Below are 23479 nucleotides of genomic sequence, written 5' to 3'. Positions count from 1 at the left end.
GCGGCTGAGGGAGAGGATCAACGGGGACAATAGTCGTGGACCACGGTGACGGCAGCAGGCATGGCCTGGAAGCACTAAGGAAGCTGCGTGGGCCGACAATGGTGGCAGAAGATCTGGCCTGCCAGCAGAGCGAGCCAAAGGGGACAGTGGGGACAGTCAGGATTGCAAGCAGCCAGGTAGACAGGCGGCAGGGACCATGGACAGCGTGGCAGCAGCTGGGAGTGTAAGCGGCCCAGGGAGGCGGAGTTGGCAGCCGTCTGTAGTTCCATCCACTATAACCGAAATCCGTTGAAAAGTAGTCCGTGAAAACAAGGATTTATGGTATACAGGAAAAGAGTAATCATCATGTAGAACATAGAAAGTGGACATTTGAGTTAGGAAAGAGGTTCTCAGATTTTATTTGCAGAAAAGACACAACAATGCAGCGCAGGCATGGCTCTCGCTTAACTTTTTTTCCCTGTTGCCAGCCGGGCAACCTTGACAGATTTTTAGGTTGCCAAATGACAGTTTAGGTGGTCATTTAAGACGGTTTGCATGAAGCGTGTGATAATGTGCTTGGACGAAGTGCGTAGTTACCAGTTGGAATTATGCTCAATGAAGCATTCACATATTATGTCCAGGAAGGAACTGCAGATGCTGGAAAATCGAAGGTAGACAAAAGTGCTGGAGAAACTCAGCAGGTGCAGCAGCATCTATGGAGCGAAGGAAATAGGCAACGTTTCGGGCCGAAACCTATCAGTCTGAAGAAGGGTTTCGGCCCGAAATGTTGCCCATTTCCTTCGCTCCATAGATGCTGCCGCATCCGCTGAGTTTCTCCAGCACTTTTGTCTACATTCACATATTATTTCTGCTTCAAATAACCATATAACCATATAACAATTACAGCACGGAAACAGGCCATCTCGACCCTTCTAGTCCGTGCCGAACACGTATTCTCCCCTAGTCCCATATACCTGCGCTCAGACCATAACCCTCCATTCCTTTCCCGACCATATAACTATACAAGAGAGAGGGAGAGGGTGGGGTGGGAGGTGCAGAGGAGGTGGGGAGGAAGGAAGGTCAGCGCCCTTGGACAACATCACCCCGCGCCTTGGCCGTCCCTGTCCAACGCCAAATAAAGTCACAAACTAAACATATTCACCAATCAAGACATTATATATACCACAATGACATGCAGCAAAATTATAATACAATATCTCAACACTTTTTACACATTGCAATTGATGCAAGCATGTTTTCTGTGAAGGACTGAAAATTACCATGACATGGCCATAGCATGGGTCGTTATTGCTATTGGCACAGAAACACTCTGGCTTCCCACATAATTTATCCATAACAAAATATACAGGTTGCAAGGAAATTTCTAAAGGCATTTTATGATAATAGCTGTTAAAACCGACTATACCCATCTGACAGGTTAAACATTACACTAACTGACAAGAGATGGCCAAAGGACATAACTGCAGCACATGTCCTTTTGGTAATATGTTTAAAGGTGTCAAAACAAATAATAACATTGGGAATTAAAACACATTTGATTGCATTCCGTTATCAAACATAGTCAATGTTCGCTCTGAAGACCATGAATAGGGTCAGGGGGTGTGTGAATCAGTGCGGGGTGGATAGATGGCGGTGGGGGGTTTGAGAAGGCAATCGGTGCGGAATGGATGGATTGAGGCAGGTGAATTAGTACGTGTTGGTTGGAGTATGTAAAATTCTGAGGGGAGATGTCAGTGGTGTTGAATGGGGGGTCAGTACGGAAGGATGGGGGGGGGGGATCAGTACTGGATGAATGGGGGTAGACAAAAATGCTGGAGAAATTCAGCGGGTGAGGCAGCATCTATGGAGCTAAGGAAATATGCAACGTTTCGGGTCGAGACCCTTCTTCAAACTGTTCCCCATATTCTTCTTGAATGGGGGGATCAGTACAGGATGGATTGGGGGGGGGGGTCAGCACAGGTTGAATGGGGGGGATCAGTGCAGGATGAATTGGGGGGGGGGGGGTCAGGACAGTGTGGATCGGAGGGTCTGTGCAAGATGAATGGGGGATCATTACAGGATGAATGAGGGGATCAGTATAGGATGAATGGGGGTTCAGTACGGGATGAACGGGGGGTCAGTAAAAGATGATTGGGGGATCAGTACGAGATGAATGAGGGGATCAGTACTGGATGCATGAGGGGATCAGTACAGGATGAATGGGAAATCAGTAAAAGATGAATGGGAAATCAGTAAAAGATGAATGGGGAGACCACTATAGGATGAATGGGGGGATTGGTGCAGAGTAAATGGAGGGTGGGTCAGTACGGGATGAATGGGAGGATCAGTGCAGTATGAATGGGGGGGATAAGTGCAGGATGTATGGGAAGGGGGGTCAGTACAGGATGAATTGGGGGACCAGTGTGGGATGGATGGGGGGGGGGGGGGGGGGGGGGGTGGCAGGAGAATCAATGCGAGGTGGGTAGGGTGATGAATAGATTGGGTGGGGGGGTAGATGGGGAGGGGAGCACAGGGGATGTCAGTGGGGACTGAATAGAGGAGGGAATGGGGATCAGTGCGGGGTGGAGAGGAGGGGTCCCAGGATAAGAGGGGTGGAGGGGGGCGTACAAGAGAGAGGGAGAGGGTGGGGTGGGAGGTGCAGAGGAGGTGGGGAGGAAGGAAGGTCAGCGCTCCTTGGACAACATCACCCCGCAGCCTTGGCCGTCCCTGTCCAACGCCAAAGTGCCGTCGCCTCCACGCCACCGCCTCCCCTCCTCCGCCAGCCGACAGGAAGGTGCGGGGCCGAGCGGTAGCAATAGGATCTGTCGTGCAGCTGCTTCAGACGGCGGAAGGAGGCCTCCCCCTCCCTCTCTCCCTCCTCCCGGCCTCGGCGTGCGGGAGGGGTTGTGAAAGTGCCGTTGGCGGATTTGCAAACAGTGGCCGTTATCAGGGCGATAGCTGCTTGCAAATTCGCCAACGGTGCTTTCACAACCCCTCTCGCACGCCGAGGCCGGGAGGAGGGAGAGAGAGAGGGAGGTTCCTTCCAGCGGGTGGGGTGCGGGAGGAGGAGGCGATGGAGCCGCTATCGCAGCCGCCATTGCCGCTGCTGCCTCTATTCGGGCCGGTCATTCGCTTCGACCCTTCGTCACCACGCACCTGGTATCTTTGCCCCACAATCAAAGATACTAGACTAATACAGCCGCCGCCGACACGAAACGTCACGTTCCTATTCTCCAGAGATGCTGCCCGACCCGCAGAGTTACTCCAGTTTTTTGTATCTATCGGTATAAACCAGTATTTGATTGCCAAGCCGGGCTAAATGAGTCGGCATTTAGGTTGCCCGGCTGCACTTTGAGTGGTCAATGGCACCCGGGCAACCGTTAATTTCGAGCCCTGGCAGGTGATAAGGCTAAATTATGTTAAAAATATAAGAAAATATTAAATGGATACCTGGGCCAGCTTACAATTTATATTTAGTCTCAAATCAGGCTTTTCTCCAGTAGATTAATACAGAAAGACAAGTCTAGGCTTGCCTCAGGTTGCTGTGTATTGAGATAATGAATGACTATAACATTTGTCTACCATTTGACGAGAAAGGGAGCCAGATTGATCCCACTAAGGGGTATTGACAAATGGCCAATGTCTTTAATATGTAAGATATCTTGTACCAAATTTCCGATGCCTTTGATGTGCCGCATCCTGTAGTAACCTTTATTCTCTGTACCTCTGACCATGACTAATGTTTGTGGAATGTGCTAAGGTGACAAAAAAACACTATATAGTACGATGTAATTCTGTTGTTCAGGGAAGTGGACAGAAGTCTGCCAAGTGTCTGTATTGCTCACTTGACTGGGCTTCTCCCTGCCACTTCCATCGGCCGATAATAAGTAAAGTTTTGAACTGGTCTACCAAACGTTTGTGAGTTGTCTGTTTATTAAGAAGCGAACCTGTTTGATTGTTATAAAAGTAACTTTTTCACAGGAGTAGGCCCTTCGGCCCACAATGTTTGCATCGAACATGATGCTAAGTTAAACTAGCCTCTGCCCGCACGTGATCCATATCCATTCATTCGTTGCATATCCACATACCTATTTAAAATCCTTTTAAATGCCACTATCGTATCTGCTTCTACCACCAACCCTGGCAGCATAGTCTAGGTACCCTCCACTCTCTATATGTAAAACCCTTGTCCCGCACATCTTTAAACTTTCCCCCTCTCACCTTAAAGCTATGTCATCTAGTCTTTGACATTGCCACACTCGGAAAATGGTTTTCTTTTTTTCACTTAAATTTTTATTGATTTTTCCCAGAGATATATACAAAACAGTGCAACACCATCACCGTAAATAAAACAAAATAAGAAAAAACACCAATCAAAATAAATAAATAAACAGAGGGGATAAATAGATGAGTTGGGGGGGGGGGGGAGGGGAAAGTAAATAAATAAAAAATTGGAATAAGACCGTGTGGTTCACTTACACAATTAATAAAAAAGTTACCTTGAGTAGTTATCTGGAGGTATTTCAATATTCGCACAAACATACCATCTAGTTCTATATAACAGTCTTCCCATATCTTGCTCGGCATTTATCTAGTTGGTGTCATGGCTCAAATAAACGGTCGATTTTCCCCAGATCTTCTCAAATGAATTCTCGACTCTCAAGAAATATGTCAGCTTCTCCATAGTAAAGATGTCTCGCACAATTTCTAGCCACTGTTCCTGTTTTGGGATTTTTTCATTAAGCCACTGCCTGGTAATGGCCTTCTTACTTACTGCAAGCAAAATTTTAGTCAAATAGTTATCTTCTATCTTTACAATATCTTTAATGTGCCCCAGATACATCACAGGGCAGGTATTTGAGATTTTATAACCCAAGATATTTTTAATAGCTGCGTTAACATTTTCCCAGTATGGCCTTATCTTTACACAGTTCCAGAAAATATGTGAGTGGTCTGCCTCCATACTCCCGCACAGCCTCCAACAGTGTTGTTGTACAGTAAGTTGTCTGCTTTTTATTTTGGGTGTTATAAAAAAGCGATTTAGATTCTTCCAGCAAAATTTTCTCCATACAAGTGAGCTTGTGGATGAACATTGTGTTTCACAGATTTGATACCATTCTTCTTCTGTTATTTGGATTTTTAATTCTTCCCATTTTGTTTTTATGTAGAGTGTTGATTCTCCCCCGCTTCCCACCAGAGCTTGGTAGAAAGCAGAGATATAACCATATAACCATATAACAATTACAGCATGGAAACAGACCATCTCGGCCCTTCTATCTCCCCTAGTCCCATCTACCTGCACTCAGACCATAACCCTCCAATCCTTTCCCGTCCATATACCTATCCAATTTGTTTTTAAATGATAAAAGCGAACCTGCCTCCACCACTTCCACTGGAAGCTCATTCCACACAGCTACCACTCTCTGAGTAAAGAGGTTCCCCCTCATGTTACCCCTAAACTTCTGTCCCTTAATTCTCAAATCATATCCTCTTGTTTGAATCTTCCCTACTCTCAATGGAAAAAGCTTATCCACGTCAACTCTGTCTATCCCTCTCATCATTTTAAAGACCTCTATCAAGTCCCCCCTTAACCTTCTGCGCTCCAAAGAATAAAGACCTAACTTGTTCAAACTTTCTCTGTAACTTAGTTGCTGAAACCCAGGCAACATTCTAGTAAATCTCCTCTGTACACTCTCTATTTTATTAACCTTTCCTATAATTTGGCGACCAAAATTGTACACCATACTCCAGAATTGGCCTCACCAATGCCTTGTACAATTTTAACATTACATCCCAACTTCTATACTCAATGCTCTGATTTATAAAGGCCAGCACACCAAAAGCGTTCTTTACCACCCTATCTATATGAGATTCCACCTTCAGGAAACTGTGCACAGTTATTCCTAGATCCCTCTGTTCATCTGCATTCCTCAATTCGCTATCATTTACTATGTACGTGCTATTTTGATTTGTCCTGCCAAGATGTAGCACCTCACACTTATCAGCATTAAACTCCATCTGCCATCTTTCAGCCCACTCTTCCAAATGGCCTAAATCTCTCTGTAGACTTTGAAAATCTACTTCATTATCCACAACACCTTAGTATCATCTGCATACTTACTAATCCAATTTACCACACCATCATCCAGATCATTGATGTATATGACAAACAACAGTGGACCCAACACAGATCCCTGAGGCACCCCACTAGTCACCGGCCTCCAATCTGTCAAACAGCCATCCAACATTAGTCTCTGGCATCTCCCATTCAGCCACTGTTGAATCCATCTTGCTACTCCACCATTAATACCCAACAATTGAACCTTCTTACCCAACCTTCCATGTGGAACCTTGTCAAAGGCCTAACAGAAGTCCATATAGACAACATCCACCGCTTTACCCTCATCAATTTCCCTAGTAACCTCTTCAAAAAATTCAAGAAGATTAGTCAAACATGACCTTCCAGGCACAAATCCATGTTGACTGTTCCTAATCAGCCCCTGTTTATCCAGATGCTTATATATATTATCTCTATGTATCCTTTCCATTAATTTTCCCACCACTGATGTCAAACTAACAGGTCTATAATTGCTAGGTTTACTCTTGGAACCCTTTTTAAACAATGGAACAACATGCGCAGTACGCCAATCCTCCGGCACCATTCCCGTTTCTAATGACATTTGAAATATTTGTGTCATAGCCCCTGCTATTTCTACACTAACTTCCCTCAATGTCCTAGGGAATATCCTGTCCGGACCTGGAGACTTATCCACTTTTATATTTCTCAAAAGTGTCAGTACTTCCTCTTCTTTGAATCTCATAGTTTCCATAGCTACTCTACTTGTTTCCCTTACCTCACATAATTCAATATCCTTCTCCTTGGTGAATACCGAAGAAAAGAAATTGTTCAATATCTCCCCCATCTCTTTTGGCTCTGCAGATAGCTGTCCACTCTGACTCTCTAATGGACCAATTTTATCCCTCGTTATCCTTTTGCTATTAATATAGCTGTAGAAACCATTTGGATTTACTTTCACCTTACTTACCAAAGCAACCTCATATCTTCTTTTAGCTTTTCTAATTTCATTCTTAAGATTCTTTTTACATTCTTTATACTCCTCAAGCACCTCATTTACTCCATGCTGCCTATAATTATTGTAGATCTCTCTCTTTTTCCCAACCAAGTGTCCAATTTCCCTTGAAAACCATGGCTCTTTCCAATTTTTACTATTTCCTTTCAACCGAACAGGGACATAATGATTCTGTACTTAAAATTTCACCTTTAAATGTCCTCCATTTCTCTTCTACATCCTTCCTATAAAACAAAATGTCCCAATTTATTCCTTTTAAATCCTTTCGCATCTCCTCAAAGTTAGCCTTTCTCCAATCAAAAATCTCAACCCTTGGTCCAGTTCTGACCTTCTCCATAATTATATTGAAACTAATGGTATTGTGATCACCGGACCCGAAGTGCTCCCCAACAGATACCTCCGCCACCTGACCTGAATCCGAGATCCCTTCTGTTTGTATGCATCCACAAACACCTTGATCACATTATTTGAAGTTTCATCTAGTTCTTGCCTTATCTCTATTGTAAAGTAGTCTCTTAACTGCAAGTATCTAAAAAAATCTTTGTTTTCGAGACCATACTTTGACTTTAAATCTTGGAAGGTCATAAAGTCGCCATTTTCTGAAACTGTATACATTGCCGTTATGCCTTTTTGTGCCCATTCTTTGAATCTTGAATCATACCCCCCTGGCTTAAACTTTGAGTCATATGCGAACCACTTCAATGCGTGAACCCCTCTTTTTAATTTGTATTTTTCCACTATAACATTCCATATTTCTAATGTAAATGCTACTATTGGATCCATAGCATGTCTCAAAGCCCCTCTCAGATATTTGCCTCCCACCAAAATCTGGGTCTGGTAACCCTGTATCTCCCTTTCCATTTCTTTTCATCAAGACTCATAATCAGGTCTACACCAACAAGCCAGAGGTCTGAGTTGAGCTGCATAAAAGTATTTCCTCAGATTTGGTAAAGCCATTGCTTTTCGGCAGTTGAAGTGTTGTTAGTTTTATTCTTGTTTTTTTGCTATTCCAAATGAATCTAGAGATCATCTTATCCCAGGCTATGAATTTTTTCTCGGAGAACATTAATTGGGAGAGATTGGAATAAATATAGTAGTTTAGGTAGGATATTCATTTTTACCATTTGTATTCTGGCACTGAAGTCTAGAGGAAGGGTAGACCACCTTTCAACATCCTTTTTGATGTTTTCTTCACTTGTATTATAATTAGTTTCAAACATGTTGGAAAGTGTTTTGGTTATAGTTACACCAAGATACTGCATCGTTTTTGAATTCCATTTCAGATTATATGCATCTCTGATTTGTTGGAATGGAGAATAATTGAATGAAAGAATTTGTGTTTTTGTTATATTCAGTTTATATCGTGAGTATTATCCATATGTTTCAAGTAGGTTCATTAGTTTTGGGAGACATATATCTGGAAAATGATTGTCACTCTCTATACTATCTATGTCCGCCATTTTATATGCTTCTCAATTATATATCTTTCTATCAGGACTCTCAAGAAAACAATCCAATTTGTCTAATCTCTCCTTATAATCAAAACCATCTAGTCATGTAGCATCCCAGCAACATCTTCTGCACTCTCTCCAAACTCTCCACTCCAGTAATGGGGCAATCAGAACGGCATACTCCAAATACTCATAATACTCCAAATGTGGCTTAACCAAACTCATATAATGCAGCAACATCTTACAATCTTCACTACCCTGTCTACCTTCGAAGCCAGGAGAGATTTACAGTAACTACAGCAGTGACTATATGCAAGAATCTTATTTGACAAGTAAAGAAGGAATGGGTTTGATGGGTTTTATTCATAATGGATGATCAGCCTGAATCACTTTTGGAAATTCTTGGGATAAAGAATGACTTGGTTTGACTCCAGTTCAGCAGGTTCTGAGGAGGCAGATGAGGAAAATGTGGAACCCACAAACTCTGTCACAAGGGAAACGAATGAGCATGGCTGGGTAGCGAGTGAGTAGTTAAGAGATGGTTTCTTCTACTACTTATGCTAAGAAACTGGATACAAGGAGAGGTACAACTGTGCGATATGTTAAGATCATTTAAAAGGGTTTAATGCAATTTTGAAAACAGGATGATCATGGTTTTAGAAAGTAAGAATTTTATTTTATTTTAATTATTTATTTCGAACAGAATAAAAGAATAAAAAGCAAGTGTGAAACAGCATACAAAAAACAAAACAAGAATATTTATAAAGTGTCATAAACAATATCTATAAATAAATGAAATCGTATGTGTCCGAAAAGGAGCAGGAAGAAGCCAAAGCTTATTAATTCCCACCCCTTATTCAACTGCTTGTATTTATCTTATACCAATTTAGCAGCTATATGTACACCATATGTACACCAGCCACTATATGTACACCAAATTATTTACATTTATACACTAATCAAATATTTACAAAGCCATACAAAAAAGAAAAAAAGAAAAAGAAAAGAAAAAACCCTCATATACTATACAGTATCTTAGTCATATATACAACCCATCACTCTATAATCACCCTTCCCAATACAATCAGTATAACAAATATCCCACTCACAATCACCTATCCTCATCCTAATATCCTTTTAAACAAGTGTTTTTGTACATCTTTTTAAACTGAATTATGCTTGTGCTAAGTTTTATCTCCTGTTCCAGACCATCCCACAAATTCACACCACAGATTGCTATGCACATACTTTTAAGAATAAATTACTTATTGACAATCATGTGTTTCTTGTGCTGTTTATTTTAGATAGTTTAGCTTAGAGATACAGTGTGGAATCAGGCTCTTCGGCCCACCAAGTTCACGCTGACTAACGATCATCTGTACACTAGTTCTATCCTACACACTAGGGACAATTTACAGGAGCCAATTAACCTACAAACCTTGAATGTGGGAGGAAACCGGAACACCTGGAAAAAATCCACGTGGTCACAGGGAGAACGTACAAACTCCATACAGACAGCACCCATAGTCAAGATCAAATCTGGGTCCATGGCGCTGTAAGGCAGCAACTCTACCGCTGCGCCACTTTTACTCAGTACTACATTGGTTTATGCACAAAATTTCCTGTATCCAGTCTTCTGACCTGTAGACAAAAATACTTCCCACTGAGCCACAGATGACACTAATATCATGGAATGTTTACCATTATGTATTAATCTAGGACAAATAGAGTATTCACTGAAAATGTTCCTTTAATTAAACGTTTTACTTGCATTTTAATTGGAATCATTTGCAAAATATAAATTCAATCTCTTGCAATAACTCACTCCAAAACAACATCATGTGACGAGTTGTTAAAAAAATTGCAAATGTTGAAATAAAAATAGAATAGGATGGAAACATTGTCTGATGAAATTGCTTTGACCTGAATTGACCTCTGTTAGACACAAAATGCTGGAGTAACTCAATGGGACAGGCAGCATCTCTGGATAGAAGGAATGAGTGACGTTTCGGGTTGAGACCCTTCTTCAGACTCTCAACCCGGAACGTCACCTATTCCTTCTATCCAGAGATGCTGCCTGTCCCGCTGAGTTACTCCAGCACTTTGTGTCTATCTTCAGTATAAACCAGCATCTGCAGTTCCTTCCTACTCATTGATAACTCTGTTGCTCTTTCCACTGATGCCACCTCACCTGCTGATGTTATCAAGTACTTTATTTCACATGGCGTGTTATTAAGCAATGAAAATCATGTTGATCACTCTATTTGATTCACAGCCCTTATTGAGTTATCTAAGAGAATCATAACTAGTCTCATTGTACTATGCTAGGCAAAACAATAGCTAGATTGGCAACATTGAGGTAGTTATTTGCCAATCCCTGCTGAAAATACTCGTCCAGCTCTCAAGCAAGGGCAGCTTCAGAGGTTAATAGCCCTGTCCCATGGTGAGAGTTCAATCCAAGAGCTCTCCCGAGTTAAAAAAAAATCAAACTCATGGTAAGGACCGAGAATGAACGTACTGGGTACGTCGGAGCTCGGAGACGTATCTTAGCGGCTCGTACCGCTAACGGCAGGTACTCGGGAAGACTCGCTAACGGCAGGTAAGCACGGGAAGACTCGTGAAGATTTTTCAACATGATGAAAAATGTCCACTGAGAGTCCCGAGTACCGACGAGTGGCCATTACCGTAAATCTCCGAGTTCGAATCAGGGCAAACTCGGGAGAACCCTTGGAATGAACTCGTACCGTGAGACAGGGGTTTGAATTGGAGGCACTTGAGACTAGAGAGGTTTTGTTGTCTGCCTATACTTCTGTTCAGTCAATGCATAAAGAATAGACCACAAGGGGCCTACATTCATGACAGCAGGCCCACATGTGGTCGGTAAGGAAGGAGAGCAAAATTGAAAATGAATAAAGCCCAAACATACAACTAATGAGGAAAGCAGTTCACATTTTTTTAACAATTTTATTCATCAGGCCTGCATTTCAAACATAAAAATGCTTCCATGAAATAAGAGAAAATATGTTTATTTCCTTCTAGTAAAGAACAAATTTAACCCAAGGTGTACATTTGTCGATGGGTAAACACTGATTAAAATCTTGCATATGACCAAAAGCAAGCAACTGAGGAAGACAATTGAGTACCCACTGCTTCTTATCGCTGGAAACTTTCACAAACACCTAGGAATATCAGGAAGAAAATTTATGTCCAGTGCTGATGTTAAATCATGAAATTAGTTTGTTGTTTCAATTTCATGAAATAAACCTTTAACTTAATGACAACAAGCAATGACATTCACATAGAATTAAGGTTAGGCAGCATGAACAGGAATTCTGTAGACTATGAAACATAGAACATACAATACAGCACAGGAACTGACCCTGTTCCCACAATGCCTGTGTGAACATGAATTCAGGTTAAACTAAAGTCCGCTGTCTGCATGTGATCCTAATTCCTCCATTCCTTGTATATCCATGTGCCTATCCAAACACCTCTTAAATGCCACTATTGTATCTGCCTCTCAACCACCATCCCTGGCAGTGGGTTCCAGGCACTGACTGTAGATCAGTGCATGCTCCTTTAACATAGTGACCTCACCACTACTAACCACGCCCCATTGTCTCCTGTATAATTGTAGCTTCCCCGCCTCTAGCTCTCTCTCTAGTCCCAGTGATGACCACGGACAGCTAGGGCACAACGTATGTAATGAACAAATAAAGATACCTGGTAAGAGACTTTGAGTGTTGGATCAAGTCCTTTTACATGGTGTCAGCGCGGTAGACTTGCGTCTCCTGTTTATCGGTTTTTATTTCATTATTCGTTTCTCCCAGTTGTTTCCCCACCTTTACATTTAATATGGCTAGCTCGTTCCGTCGTCCTGACAAGCTCATTTTTGACGCGGACATCGTGCACCGCTGGACTGTCTTCCAGCGCGACTATGAACATTATATCGCTATTGCTCATCCTGGTGTATCTCCTGCGGTACAGGCTCACATGCTCCTCAACCTGGCTGGTCCGGAGGCTATGGAACATTATGCAGCGTTCGACTTCGACCCTCCGGAAGACCGCAATGACCCGGTATGTCTCATGGCCAAATTCAATGCCCTATGTGACATTCCCACAAATAACATAATTGAGCGCTTTAAGTTTTTCTCAAGACGTCAGGTTCCCGGTGAGCACATTGACGCTTACATTGGCTCTTTGCGTCATTTGGCTCGGAGGTGCCGCCTCGAAGCTATTACAACTGACGAATTGATCAGGGACGTCCTGGTATACGGTCTCCTGAACTCAAAGCTGCGCGAGGATTTACTAATGAAACCCGACCTCACGCTAAAGGATGCCATGCATTCTGCTCGTATGGCCTCTGCTGTCGGCTCCGTTTCCCACCCACAGTCCCAGGACATCAACTTCACCGGTACCGTGGGCCGCCGGCGGATCAATAGCCCGCCTCGCCCGTTCTCGCCCGCTTCTCCCGCTAAGGTCACCCCTCGTCGTTGCCCGAATTGTAATTTCTCCTCGCACCAGTACAACGTTTGCCCGGCGCTGGGTAAAACTTGCAACTCTTGCGGGAAACTTAACCACTTTTCGTCAGCCTGCCGTTCTCGTGGGAAACCGGTCCCAGCTCCTAGAAGGAATCTAAACATTCTAGCGGACACTGATAGCGCGCCTGGTTCCCAGTACCAACCAGAACTCCCTGATTCAGATACGGTTTCCTCCCATGGTGATCCGACTGTGTTTTCGCTCCTGGGTGCACCTGGCCCGATAACGGATCCCTCAATACATGTTATTGTGAATGGACACTCCTTCTCGGCCAAGGTCGATACTGGTGCGTTTGCCAACATTATGTCTGTTCGCCTCTTCAAAAAGATACGTTTGGGTGAGATAGTGCTTCCCGATAGCTCCCGCCTTCATGCCTATGGGGGAGGTGTTCTGGTCGCAGTGGGGAGGGCCACTGTTATCTGCACTGTTCTCAAGACCTCTCGGCCCCTCACTTTTTTCCTGCTGGACTCTGATAACGTCACCCTGCTGGGTGCCCGTGCATGCCAGGACTTGGGTTTGGTCTCTTTTCACCGCGATGTCCACCTGGTGCAGGCCCCCATGGACCCACTGATGGAGTATCCTGACCGTTTCGATGATGTTCTGGGCAAGCTGCCCTGTTCCTATAAAATCGTTGTTGACCCGGGGGTCAACCCGGTGGTTAGACCGGCCCACCGCGTGTCTTTTGCCATGAAGGGCCGCGTGGAGTCCACACTTCGTGATATGGTTTCCACCGGCATTCTCAAGGAGGTGAGCGCACCCACCCTGTGGGTCTCCACCATGGTCGTTGCTGCCAAGAAAGACGCCAGCGAGATCAGGATCTGCATCAACCCGAAGGACCTGAACCTTGCTATCCAGCGCCCGCACTACCCCATGCGGACGGTGGAGGACGTCGCTGCACAGGTCGGTCCTGCCACTGTCTTCTCGGTCTTAGATGCCAAGAGCTCCTTTTGGCAGATCCCTCTGGATGAACGTTCGTCTTATTTAACCACCTTCAGCACACCTTTCGGCAGGTTTCGTTTTCTTCGCATGCCCTTCGGGATCAACTCAGCGAGTGAGGTTTTCCAGCGGACCATGGAACAGCTGTTTGCCGGGTTGCCATGTGCTATTATTGTCGATGACATTCTGGTATACGGGAAGGACGTCGCTGAGCACGACCAGCACCTTCGCCAAGTCCTGGACCGGGCCCGTGAGATTAATCTCAAGCTCAACCCGAAGAAGTGTCGGTTCCGCGTTCAGGAGGTCACGTACGTGGGCCACGTTTTCACAGCAAGTGGACTAAAGCCAGACCCCCAGAAGACTGCTGCGGTCACCGAAATGCCCGCTCCCACCGACGTGCCCGGCCTGCAGCGATTTCTGGGCATGGTCAACTACCTGGGTAAGTTCATACCCGAGCTAAGCGAACTGAGTGCCCCTCTGAGGGAGCTAATCAAAAAGGACAATGCCTGGGTCTGGCTACCGCATCACCAGTCGGCATTCGTAGCCCTGAAGTCCAGGCTCGCTCGCACCCCGACTTTAACGTATTTTGACCTGAACAGACCAATCGTCCTCACCTGCGATGCTTCTCGGTTCGGACTCGGTGCTGCCTGCCTGCAGCTCGAGGACAATCGGCAGCTGCCTGTTTCCTATGCCTCTCGCACCATGACCCCTGCTGAGCAGCGCTACGCTCAGATCGAGAAGGAGCTCCTTGCAGTGGTTTTCGCATGCTCCAAATTTAAAGACTACATTATGGGCAACACTTTCACCATTGAAACGGACCACCAGCCGCTGGTTTCTATTTTGAACAAGCCTATCCATGCGGCTTCCTCGCGGTTGCAGCGAATGATGCTGCAGCTCCAACGATTCACATTCAACATTGTGTACCGCAAGGGCAAGGAAATGTTCGTGGCCGACACATTGTCCCGTGCTCCTCTCCCTTCGGTTGTCCGTCATCCGTACGAATCGTCTGACCTGATGGTACTGAACGTTAACATTGTTCCCTCTTGGCAGATGCAGTCCCTGGTCGAACACACTGCCGCTGATCCTGCCCTACAACAGCTTGCGGGCGTCATCCGCCGTGGCTGGCCTGACCGACGCTCCTCTCTACCGGCCGGTGCCGTGCCCTACTTCCTGGTTCGGGACGAATTGGTGCTGCACAGCGGCGTGGTGGTGAAGGGCCACAAGGTCGTGGTGCCGGACGCTCTGCGTGACCACTACTACCAAACCGCACACAGCGGTCACCCCGGCGTGGAGGCCACTTTGTCCCGGGCCCAGGCTCAGTTTTTCTGGCCTGGCATGATTCCGGAGATTCGTGACAGGGTCTCCGCCTGTGCTGCCTGCAACAGCCTACTGCCTCATCAACAACGCCAACCTCTCATGCAGCAGCCGGCTCCTGAGCTGCCGTGGATGGCTGTCGCCACTGACATATTCGAATGGCGTGGCAAACACTTCCTGGTCCTGGTGGACTCCTACTCCAGCTGGTTCGAGGTGGACCAGCTGCCCTCCCTCACGTCTGTTGCCGTCATCGGGAAGCTTCGCCGCCACTTTTCTACCTTTGGCTCCCCGGTGACTCTCCAATCCGACAATGGCGGGCAGTTTTCCAGCGCCGAGTTCGCCGCTTTCGCCGCCCTGTGGAACTTTCGCCACATCACCAGCAGCCCCGAGTACCCGCAGAGCAACGGCCTTGCGGAGCGCGCTGTCCGCAGCGCCAAGGAACTGCTGGAACATTGCCGTCTGTCCCATTCTGACTTCCATCTTGCCCTACTCAACCTCCGCAACATTTCACGGGACCCCGCACTTGGTTCGCCTGCCCAGCGCCTCATGTCCCGCACCACTAGACCCCCTCTCCCGGTTTCTCAGCAATCTCTAACGCCCGCTGTCCAATGCCCTGCCGCTGTTAAGGATCGCATCGTTGAGAAACAGGACATCCAAAAGCGCTCCTTTGATAAATCTTCCCGATTACTTCCCCGTCTGTTCCCAGGCCAGGTTGTTCGGATGATGTCCACCTCCGGTCATCACCGTCTGGCCGTTGTCGTTGGCAATGCCGGCTCTCCACGGTCCTACCTGGTTAATTACGAGGGCACCGTGTACCGTCGGACACGTCAGCACCTGCTGCTAGTCAACGAGCCTGCTCCACCTCCCGCCGACCCGTTTTCGCCGTCTGTTCCCTCACCGCCGCCTTCACCGCCCCCTCCGACGGTCCGTTCACCGCCGCCTGCGGCTGCTCCCGCCCCTGTCACTCCTCGTATGCCACGTACCCTTCCCTCTCAGCTCATGGTTCCCATCCCGCACGGTCCCCCTTCTGCTCTTTCACCTGCTGTGGATCCCATTCCGTCGCCTTGCTCTCCTCCTCCACCTGGGCTTTCATCTCCCGGTTCCCCTATCTCTGTCCCTGCACCCGTTCCGGTTGCTCCTGCGGTGGAAGGGGAAGGCGGGTTGCGCACCCGCTCTGGGCGTTTGGTCAAGCCGCCTGTCCGGTACGGAGTGGGCGAGTAGTCTGCTTCATTATGTTTTCCAACTGTTTCTGGTTTGCCTCTAGCGTATGAGCCGTGGTCGCTTTGTTTCCAAGAGAAAGGATGTAGATCAGTGCATGCTCCTTTAACATAGTGACCTCACCACTACTAACCACGCCCCATTGTCTCCTGTATAATTGTAGCTTCCCCGCCTCTAGCTCTCTCTCTAGTCCCAGTGATGACCACGGACAGCTAGGGCACAACGTATGTAATGAACAAATAAAGATACCTGGTAAGAGACTTTGAGTGTTGGATCAAGTCCTTTTACACTGACTACTCTGAGTAAAAAAATCCCCCTCTCATGTTAAAACTTTGTCCTCTAGTCATTGCCTCCACCCTATCTATGCCTCTCATAATTTTACATACCGTATTTCCCGGCAATGAAGACGCACCTGATTCGAAGTTGCTAAATTTTGAAAAAAGGCTGGTGGGACATAGAATTTCTCACGCTCAATAGACAAATAAATAAATAGATGGATAAATAAATAAATAAATAAATAAATAAATAAATAAAGGGGGTGGCAATTCAATTTGCCCAAGTCTTCCAGATCTCCTCCATTCTGAATGACTGAATAGGTGAGGGGTTGAAAAAGCTACTTTTATAACTACTAAACCAGGTTCGCTTCTTAATAAACAGACACCACACAAACTGTTTGGTAGACCAGTTCACAACTTTACTTATTATCGGCCGATGGAAGGGAGGGAGAACTCCAGTCAAGTAACCATTACAGACACTTGACCGTCCTCCGTTCACCTCACTGAACAACAGAATTACATTGCCTTAAATAGGGTTTTTTTGTCCCCTTAGCACATTTCAGACATTAGTCATGGTCAGAGGTACAGGAAAAGGTTTCCACAGAATGCATCACATCAAAGGCCTTTTGTTTACATAGTACAAGATAACATTGGCCATTTGGTTTACGACATTTTATCTTCACAGAGATCACCCTAGCTCTCGCTGCTTCCTCTCTGTCATTTGGTCCTTCATAAACATAGGCCATTTGGTTTATGGCATCTTACTTCAAAGATGTGACTAGCTGTTTCTTTCTCTGTCACTTCCTCACTTGGGAGACAATGTTATAAGATTTATTATCCCACACACCCGCAACCTGAGGCAAGCCTAATTTGAGACTAAATATAAGCTGTAAGCTAGCCCAGAAGCCAATTTAATATCTTCTTATATTTTAACTAAAATTCAGCTTCATCAGGGTGACGGCAGGTGGAGAGATGGTGCGAAAAACAGGAGCGCTAAGGAACTAGGAAATTCAAATATAAGGATCAGTAATGCCAAAACGGGAGCGGCCGCCGGGAACGGACAGCATCACCGGGCCGGCAGAAGGCGCTGAGGTGGCGGCCAGTTCCGCTGTCCGGTCCCGGCGGCCGCTCGAGCCACCTGAGCTACTTCCCTCCCCGGCGGCAGTCAGAATTTAAGGATTTGCAGGAAGCGGCTGACATGAGCGAGGCAGGCGAGCGGCAGGATAGAGGTGTTCAGACGGAGTGCACTGCCAAAGGTGAGCGGGCTGGCAGAAGATGCTGAAGTGGCGGCCGGTTCCGCTGTCCAGTCCCGGTGGCCGCTCGCAGGCACCCGAGCTACTTCCCTCCCCGGCCACAATGCGGTTGCTCCGCGCCCTGAGTGCTGCGGCAGCGGTGAGTGAGTGAGTTGCTGGCATGATCCCCGACCCCCTCCTTCTCAACGCTCCTGCCCGTGCTGACCCGGGCCAGACTCCCCACACGCTATGAAATGAACTCTCCCCCCTCAGCAACGCTGTCCTTTTACAGCCGCTTTCCATCAGCTGCCAGCAACGAGGAATAGACTTGGCTCGTTCTTGATGTTGCTGTACTGAGGGATAGCCAAGTCTATCTTTCTTGGCTAACAACCTAACCTTCGTCCTCCAAAACACAGGCAAATTTTTGTGCCTTATTTTTGGGTAAAAAATAGCTTCTTCATTGCCGGGAAATACAATACTTCTTTCAAGTCTCCCCTCACCTTCTGAAGCTCCAGAGAAAATAATCCAAGTTTATCGATACTTCTATTCCAGGCAGCATTCTGGCAAACATTTGCACTCTCGCCAATCCTCCACATCCTTAATGAGGCACACAATACTCCAAATGCAGCCTAACAACATTTTATAAAGCCATTGCATGATATACTGACTCATACTCAAAGTCTTGACTGAAGAAGGCAACTATACTATACACCTTCTTTGTCAACCCATCTACTTGTGTTGGCACTTTCAAGGACCCCAGGATCTCTCTGTATGTCAATGCTAAAAAATGTCAAGCCATTAACTGCATATTCTCACTTTATGTTTGACCTCTCAAAAGTGTAACATCTCACACTTGCTCAGATTAAACACAATCTGCCATTTCTCCGCCTATTTCTGTAGCTGATCTATAACTACTGTATACTTTGACAACCTTCCTCACTGACTGCAACTCTACTAATTTTAGTGTCATTTGCATATGTACTGACCAATACATCGACATTCATGTCCAAGATGTGTGTACATTTCACAAACAACAGAGGTCCCAGCACAGATCCCTACTGAACTTTACTGGTCACAGACCTCCAGCCAGCAAAACACCCGTCTATCACATTCCTCTGCATTCTATGAATAAACCAGTTCCGAATCCAAATAACCAAGTCACCATTGATCCCAATCTTCTGGATTAGCCATGTGGGACTTTATCAAATGCCATACTAAAATCTATGATGACAACATCCACCACCATACCCTCAACAATCATCTTCATCACTTCCTCAAAAAAGTAATGCAAGTTTGTAAGACATGACCTGGAGCAGACAAAGCCGTGTCCGTTGTCCATAACTAGCGCATTCTCTTCCAAATAAGAGTAAATCCGATCCCAAAGAATCCTCTCCAATAGCTTCCTTACCACTAACATGAGGCTTACCGGCGTATAATTTCCTGGTTTATCTCTACAGGCCTTTATAACAACGGCTACTCCCCAGTCCTTCAGGAACTCACAGGTGGCTCAAGAAGATACAAAAATCTCCATTAAGGCCCCTGTAATCTTCTCTCTTGCCTGTCTGAATTATCTGGGATAGGCCCCATTTGGGGATTCATCCACCTTAATCCTCTTGAACAGCACCAACACCATCACCACCATACTGCCCTCGCATATTAGTAATCCCCTCCATGTCCTTCTCGTTTGTGAATAGAAATGCAAAGTACTCATTCATAAGTTCATAAGTGATAGGAACAGAATTCGGCCAGTCGGTCCATCAAGTCTACTCCGCCATTCAATCATGGCTGATCGATCTTTCCCTCTTAACCCCATTCTCCTGGCCTCTCCCCATAACCCCCGATATCCATTCTAATCAATAATCTATCTATCTCAGCCTTTAAAATATCCACTGACTTGCCTCCACTGCCTTCTGCGGCAATGAATTCTACAGAATCACCACCCTCTGACGAAATAAATTCCTCATCTCCTTCCTAAAGGAACGTCCTTTAATTCTGAGGCTATGACCTGCAGTCCTAGACTTTCCCACTAGTGGAAGCATCCTCTCCACATCCACTCTATCCAGGCCACTCTATTTGGTACCACATCTTCATCCTCTGACTCCAAACATGAATTTTCCTGCGCAGTTCAGCTGAACCAGGAATTCCTGATGCAGATACTATGTGCTGACATTAAAGAGTTGAATTCTTAAACACTTACATAAGAAAAGGAACAAGAGTAGGCCATTTGACCAATCAAACATGCCATACAACAACACGCCATTCATGACTGATCTGTCTGGGACACTTTTTTGTACCAATTCCTCATTGCTGTCAGTTCTGCAATCTTTCAAAAATGTACCAATCTTCTTCTTAAATCCTTCCAGTGATTAACTTCCTCACTCTCCTAGATAGACATTACTGCGTACCAAATTATAAATCACTGCTTCCATATCTTGTAATTATATCTAATTCAAGACTCTGTCTTAGATCATATACAAATTACCAAAGAGGATGCATTGTTGTTTTTGAAGTGGGGCTGACAATTTGTGCGATATTTACATCATCTTTAGTCACAATTAAAGTTCTACAGGACTGGAGAGTGGCTAATGTTGTACTGTTATTTAACAGGCCAGTGAACCTGACACCAATGGTGGGAATGTTGTTGGAGAGGATTCTTTGGGACAGGATCTGCGAGCACGTGTATCGGTATGGACTGATTACGATTGTCAGAATGGCTTTGTGCATGGAAAATCTGTCTCACAAAGTATTTTGAAGAGGTCACCAAGAGGATTAATGAGGGCAGGGCTGCCCAAGAGATGTTGTCTGAAACACAAAGCGGTGGAGTAACTCAGCAGGTTAGACAACATCTCAGGAGGACATGGATAGGCGATATCTCGGTCAGGACTCTTCTTCTCGGACTTCAGAGTCCCCGAAACGTCACCTCTCCATGTCCTCCAGAGATGCTGCCTGACCTGTTGAGTCACCCCACAACTTTGTGCTCTCCGTAAGATTCCAGCATCTGCATGTGGATGTACTAGGGGAGAGGAATGGAAACTGTGCAATGTGGTGGATGTGGGAGCAGGTAATTACAAGGGGGGGGGGAGAGGGGATTAGGTGCAGAGGGTAGGTGGGAGGGAGCAGATGGGAGCAAATATCTTATCTATGATCTTTGGTTGGGAGCAGGGAAAAGGGGGTGCGGCGTAGGGAGTGGATCGGAGGGAGTGGATGATGCGCCATGGTAGTGGGCAAAGATGATAGAGCGGATCTGCTCTATGATCTTTGGTGGTGGGAGTGGCTGCATTGAAGTGGGAGTGGATGTACTGAGGTAATTACGGGGAGGGAGGGTGGTTCCGGCTCCGGGCAGGCGGTTCATTGCCCCGTCCCCGCACTCACCGTCCTGTCGCCCAGCTGCGGCTTCTCCAGCAGGTCCGAGTGCTGCTCGTAGGCTGCGGCGAAACCGCTCCGCTTCTCGCTCTCTGACGAGCGGGACCTAGCACCGATCGGCGTGAGGCGAACGGTCACCACCCGCTTCAGCGCTGCAGCTGCTGCTGTTGCTGCGGCGCCGCCGCGCCACACGGTCGCCATGATGCCGCCGATTGGGAGGGAGTGAGGGGACCTCCAGGCACAGCGCCGCCGCCAGGTGGCCAGCAGCTACTGCCGATGCGGGACCGCCCCGGGAACCCACCTGTTTCAATGCTGCAGATGTGGCCAAGGCATTGTTATCCATAAACGGGGAAAATGCACACAAATCATTATAACCATGCCTCCACGGCATTGCAATGAATGGCATGATTGAAACGCGAAGAGGGTTGACAAGATATAACGACGACTAATTGTGAAGGGGGATGGGAAACCAGTTCGGGGGATGGATTTTTGAATTTAATAATATAGTATGTGTTATAACACATAATAATAATATCCATCCGTCGGGCGTTCGTAACTCTGCCCGGTTTGTACTGTATTATTTGTTTTTTTCTGGCTTTCATCCCTTTCCCTGAGATGTGTGGCCGGTATAATACAGTAGGTAGCTCAGCCAGTTTCCACGCAGCATGTTTCTAAAAGCAGCATTGTAATAATGAATCGATGACAACACCTTGGTCAGCAGTTTGGGATCAAAAATGATATCGTTCTGCTCCGGTTGTGTGGGTTCTGAGGTGGCTGATGCAGTGACTGTAGGGAAAGCTGACTCTTCTACCGACGGGAAGGCGTGGTTGCAATCTCCCACCCCACCTTTAGTACTGAAATCTTTAGACACGGATACAACTCGGAAACAGGCCCTTCGTCCCACCGAGTCCACGCCAGTGGTTGGGTGAAGGGTGGTCATAGGGGCACAGCGGTGGAGTTGCTGCCTTACGGCGAATGCTGCACCGCAGACCCGGGTTCGATCCCGACTACGGGTTCTGTCTGAACGGTGTTTGTACGTTCCCCCCGTGAGTTTTCTCCGAGATCTTCGGTTTCATCCCACACTGCAAAGACACACAGGTTTGTAGGTTAATTGGCTTGGTAAATGTAAAAACTGTCCCTAGAGGGTGTAGGATGTTAATGTGCGGGGATCGCTGGTCGGCGCGGACCCGGTGGGCCGAAGAGCCTGTTTCCACGCTGTATCTCTACACTAAGCTATACTATATCTCTAAACGAAACCAGCGATCACCCTGCACACTAACACCATTCTGCACACTAGGGACCGTTTTTACAATTTTACCGAACTTACAAACCTGTAGGAACATCAAATGCTGATTTACACCGACACAAAAGGTGGAGTTACTCAGCGGGTCAGGCAGCATCTCTGGAGAAAAGGAATAGGTAACCGGTTACCAAACACGAACTCCCCTTCCCAATCTGACCTGAGTGAGGCCAAATGCAAATTGGAGGAACAGCACCTCATATTTTGCTTGGGCAGTTTACAACCCAGTGGTATGAATATTGATGTATCTAACATATCCCTAGCTCTCTCTCTCTGTGTCCCTCCCCCACCCAAGTCATCATAATTTCACTGTTCGTATAACTTATCACCTTCCCCACAGCCAACAAAAGCTCCACCTTTCCTTGATCATCATTGCTTTTTGCATATCTTTTATTAATTTGTTCTGTGTACCTTCTATATCTCTTATTTCCCCCTGTCTGCGTCCGAAGGGGCCTCATCCCAAAACGTCACCTATTCCTTTTCTCCAGAGATGCTACCCGACCCACTGAGTTACTCATGTTGCTTTGTGTCAACCTATAAACCAGTACTTTTTTTGGAGTGTGGGAGGTAACTTGAGCACCTGGAGAAAACATATGCAGCCACAGGGAGAGCAAACAAACTACGTACAGACAGTACCCAGTCAGGATTGAACCCGGATCTCTGGCACTGTAAGGCAGCCACGCCACTGCTGTGCCACTGTGTCGCCCTAAATGTCATTTTTAGATTTTCATGTTAGTGTTTGGATTGGTATTTAAATATGCAATCTCCGAGTCACCATACA

The 23479-nt window shown here is 46.2% G+C and overlaps 1 protein-coding gene across 1 annotated transcript in view; it reads right to left on the bottom strand.

The window, feature by feature from the left end:
- LOC116972008 (28S ribosomal protein S28, mitochondrial) overlaps positions 1 to 21639 on the bottom strand; it is a 103745-nt gene extending 82106 nt beyond the window's left edge. Inside the window, exon 1 of the mRNA XM_033019246.1 lies at positions 21408 to 21639. Within this exon, the coding sequence (XP_032875137.1) occupies positions 21408 to 21599 (192 nt within the window). The 5' untranslated portion in view covers positions 21600 to 21639. The remainder of the gene's footprint in view (positions 1 to 21407) is intronic.
- Between the last annotated feature and the right edge of the window lie 1840 nt (positions 21640 to 23479).

Source organism: Amblyraja radiata, chromosome 4, assembly GCF_010909765.2.
Source record: "Amblyraja radiata isolate CabotCenter1 chromosome 4, sAmbRad1.1.pri, whole genome shotgun sequence".
Classification (NCBI taxonomy): domain Eukaryota; kingdom Metazoa; phylum Chordata; class Chondrichthyes; order Rajiformes; family Rajidae; genus Amblyraja; species Amblyraja radiata.
Note: the sequence above shows the minus strand (reverse complement) of the source record. Positions and strands in the feature narration are given on the sequence as shown.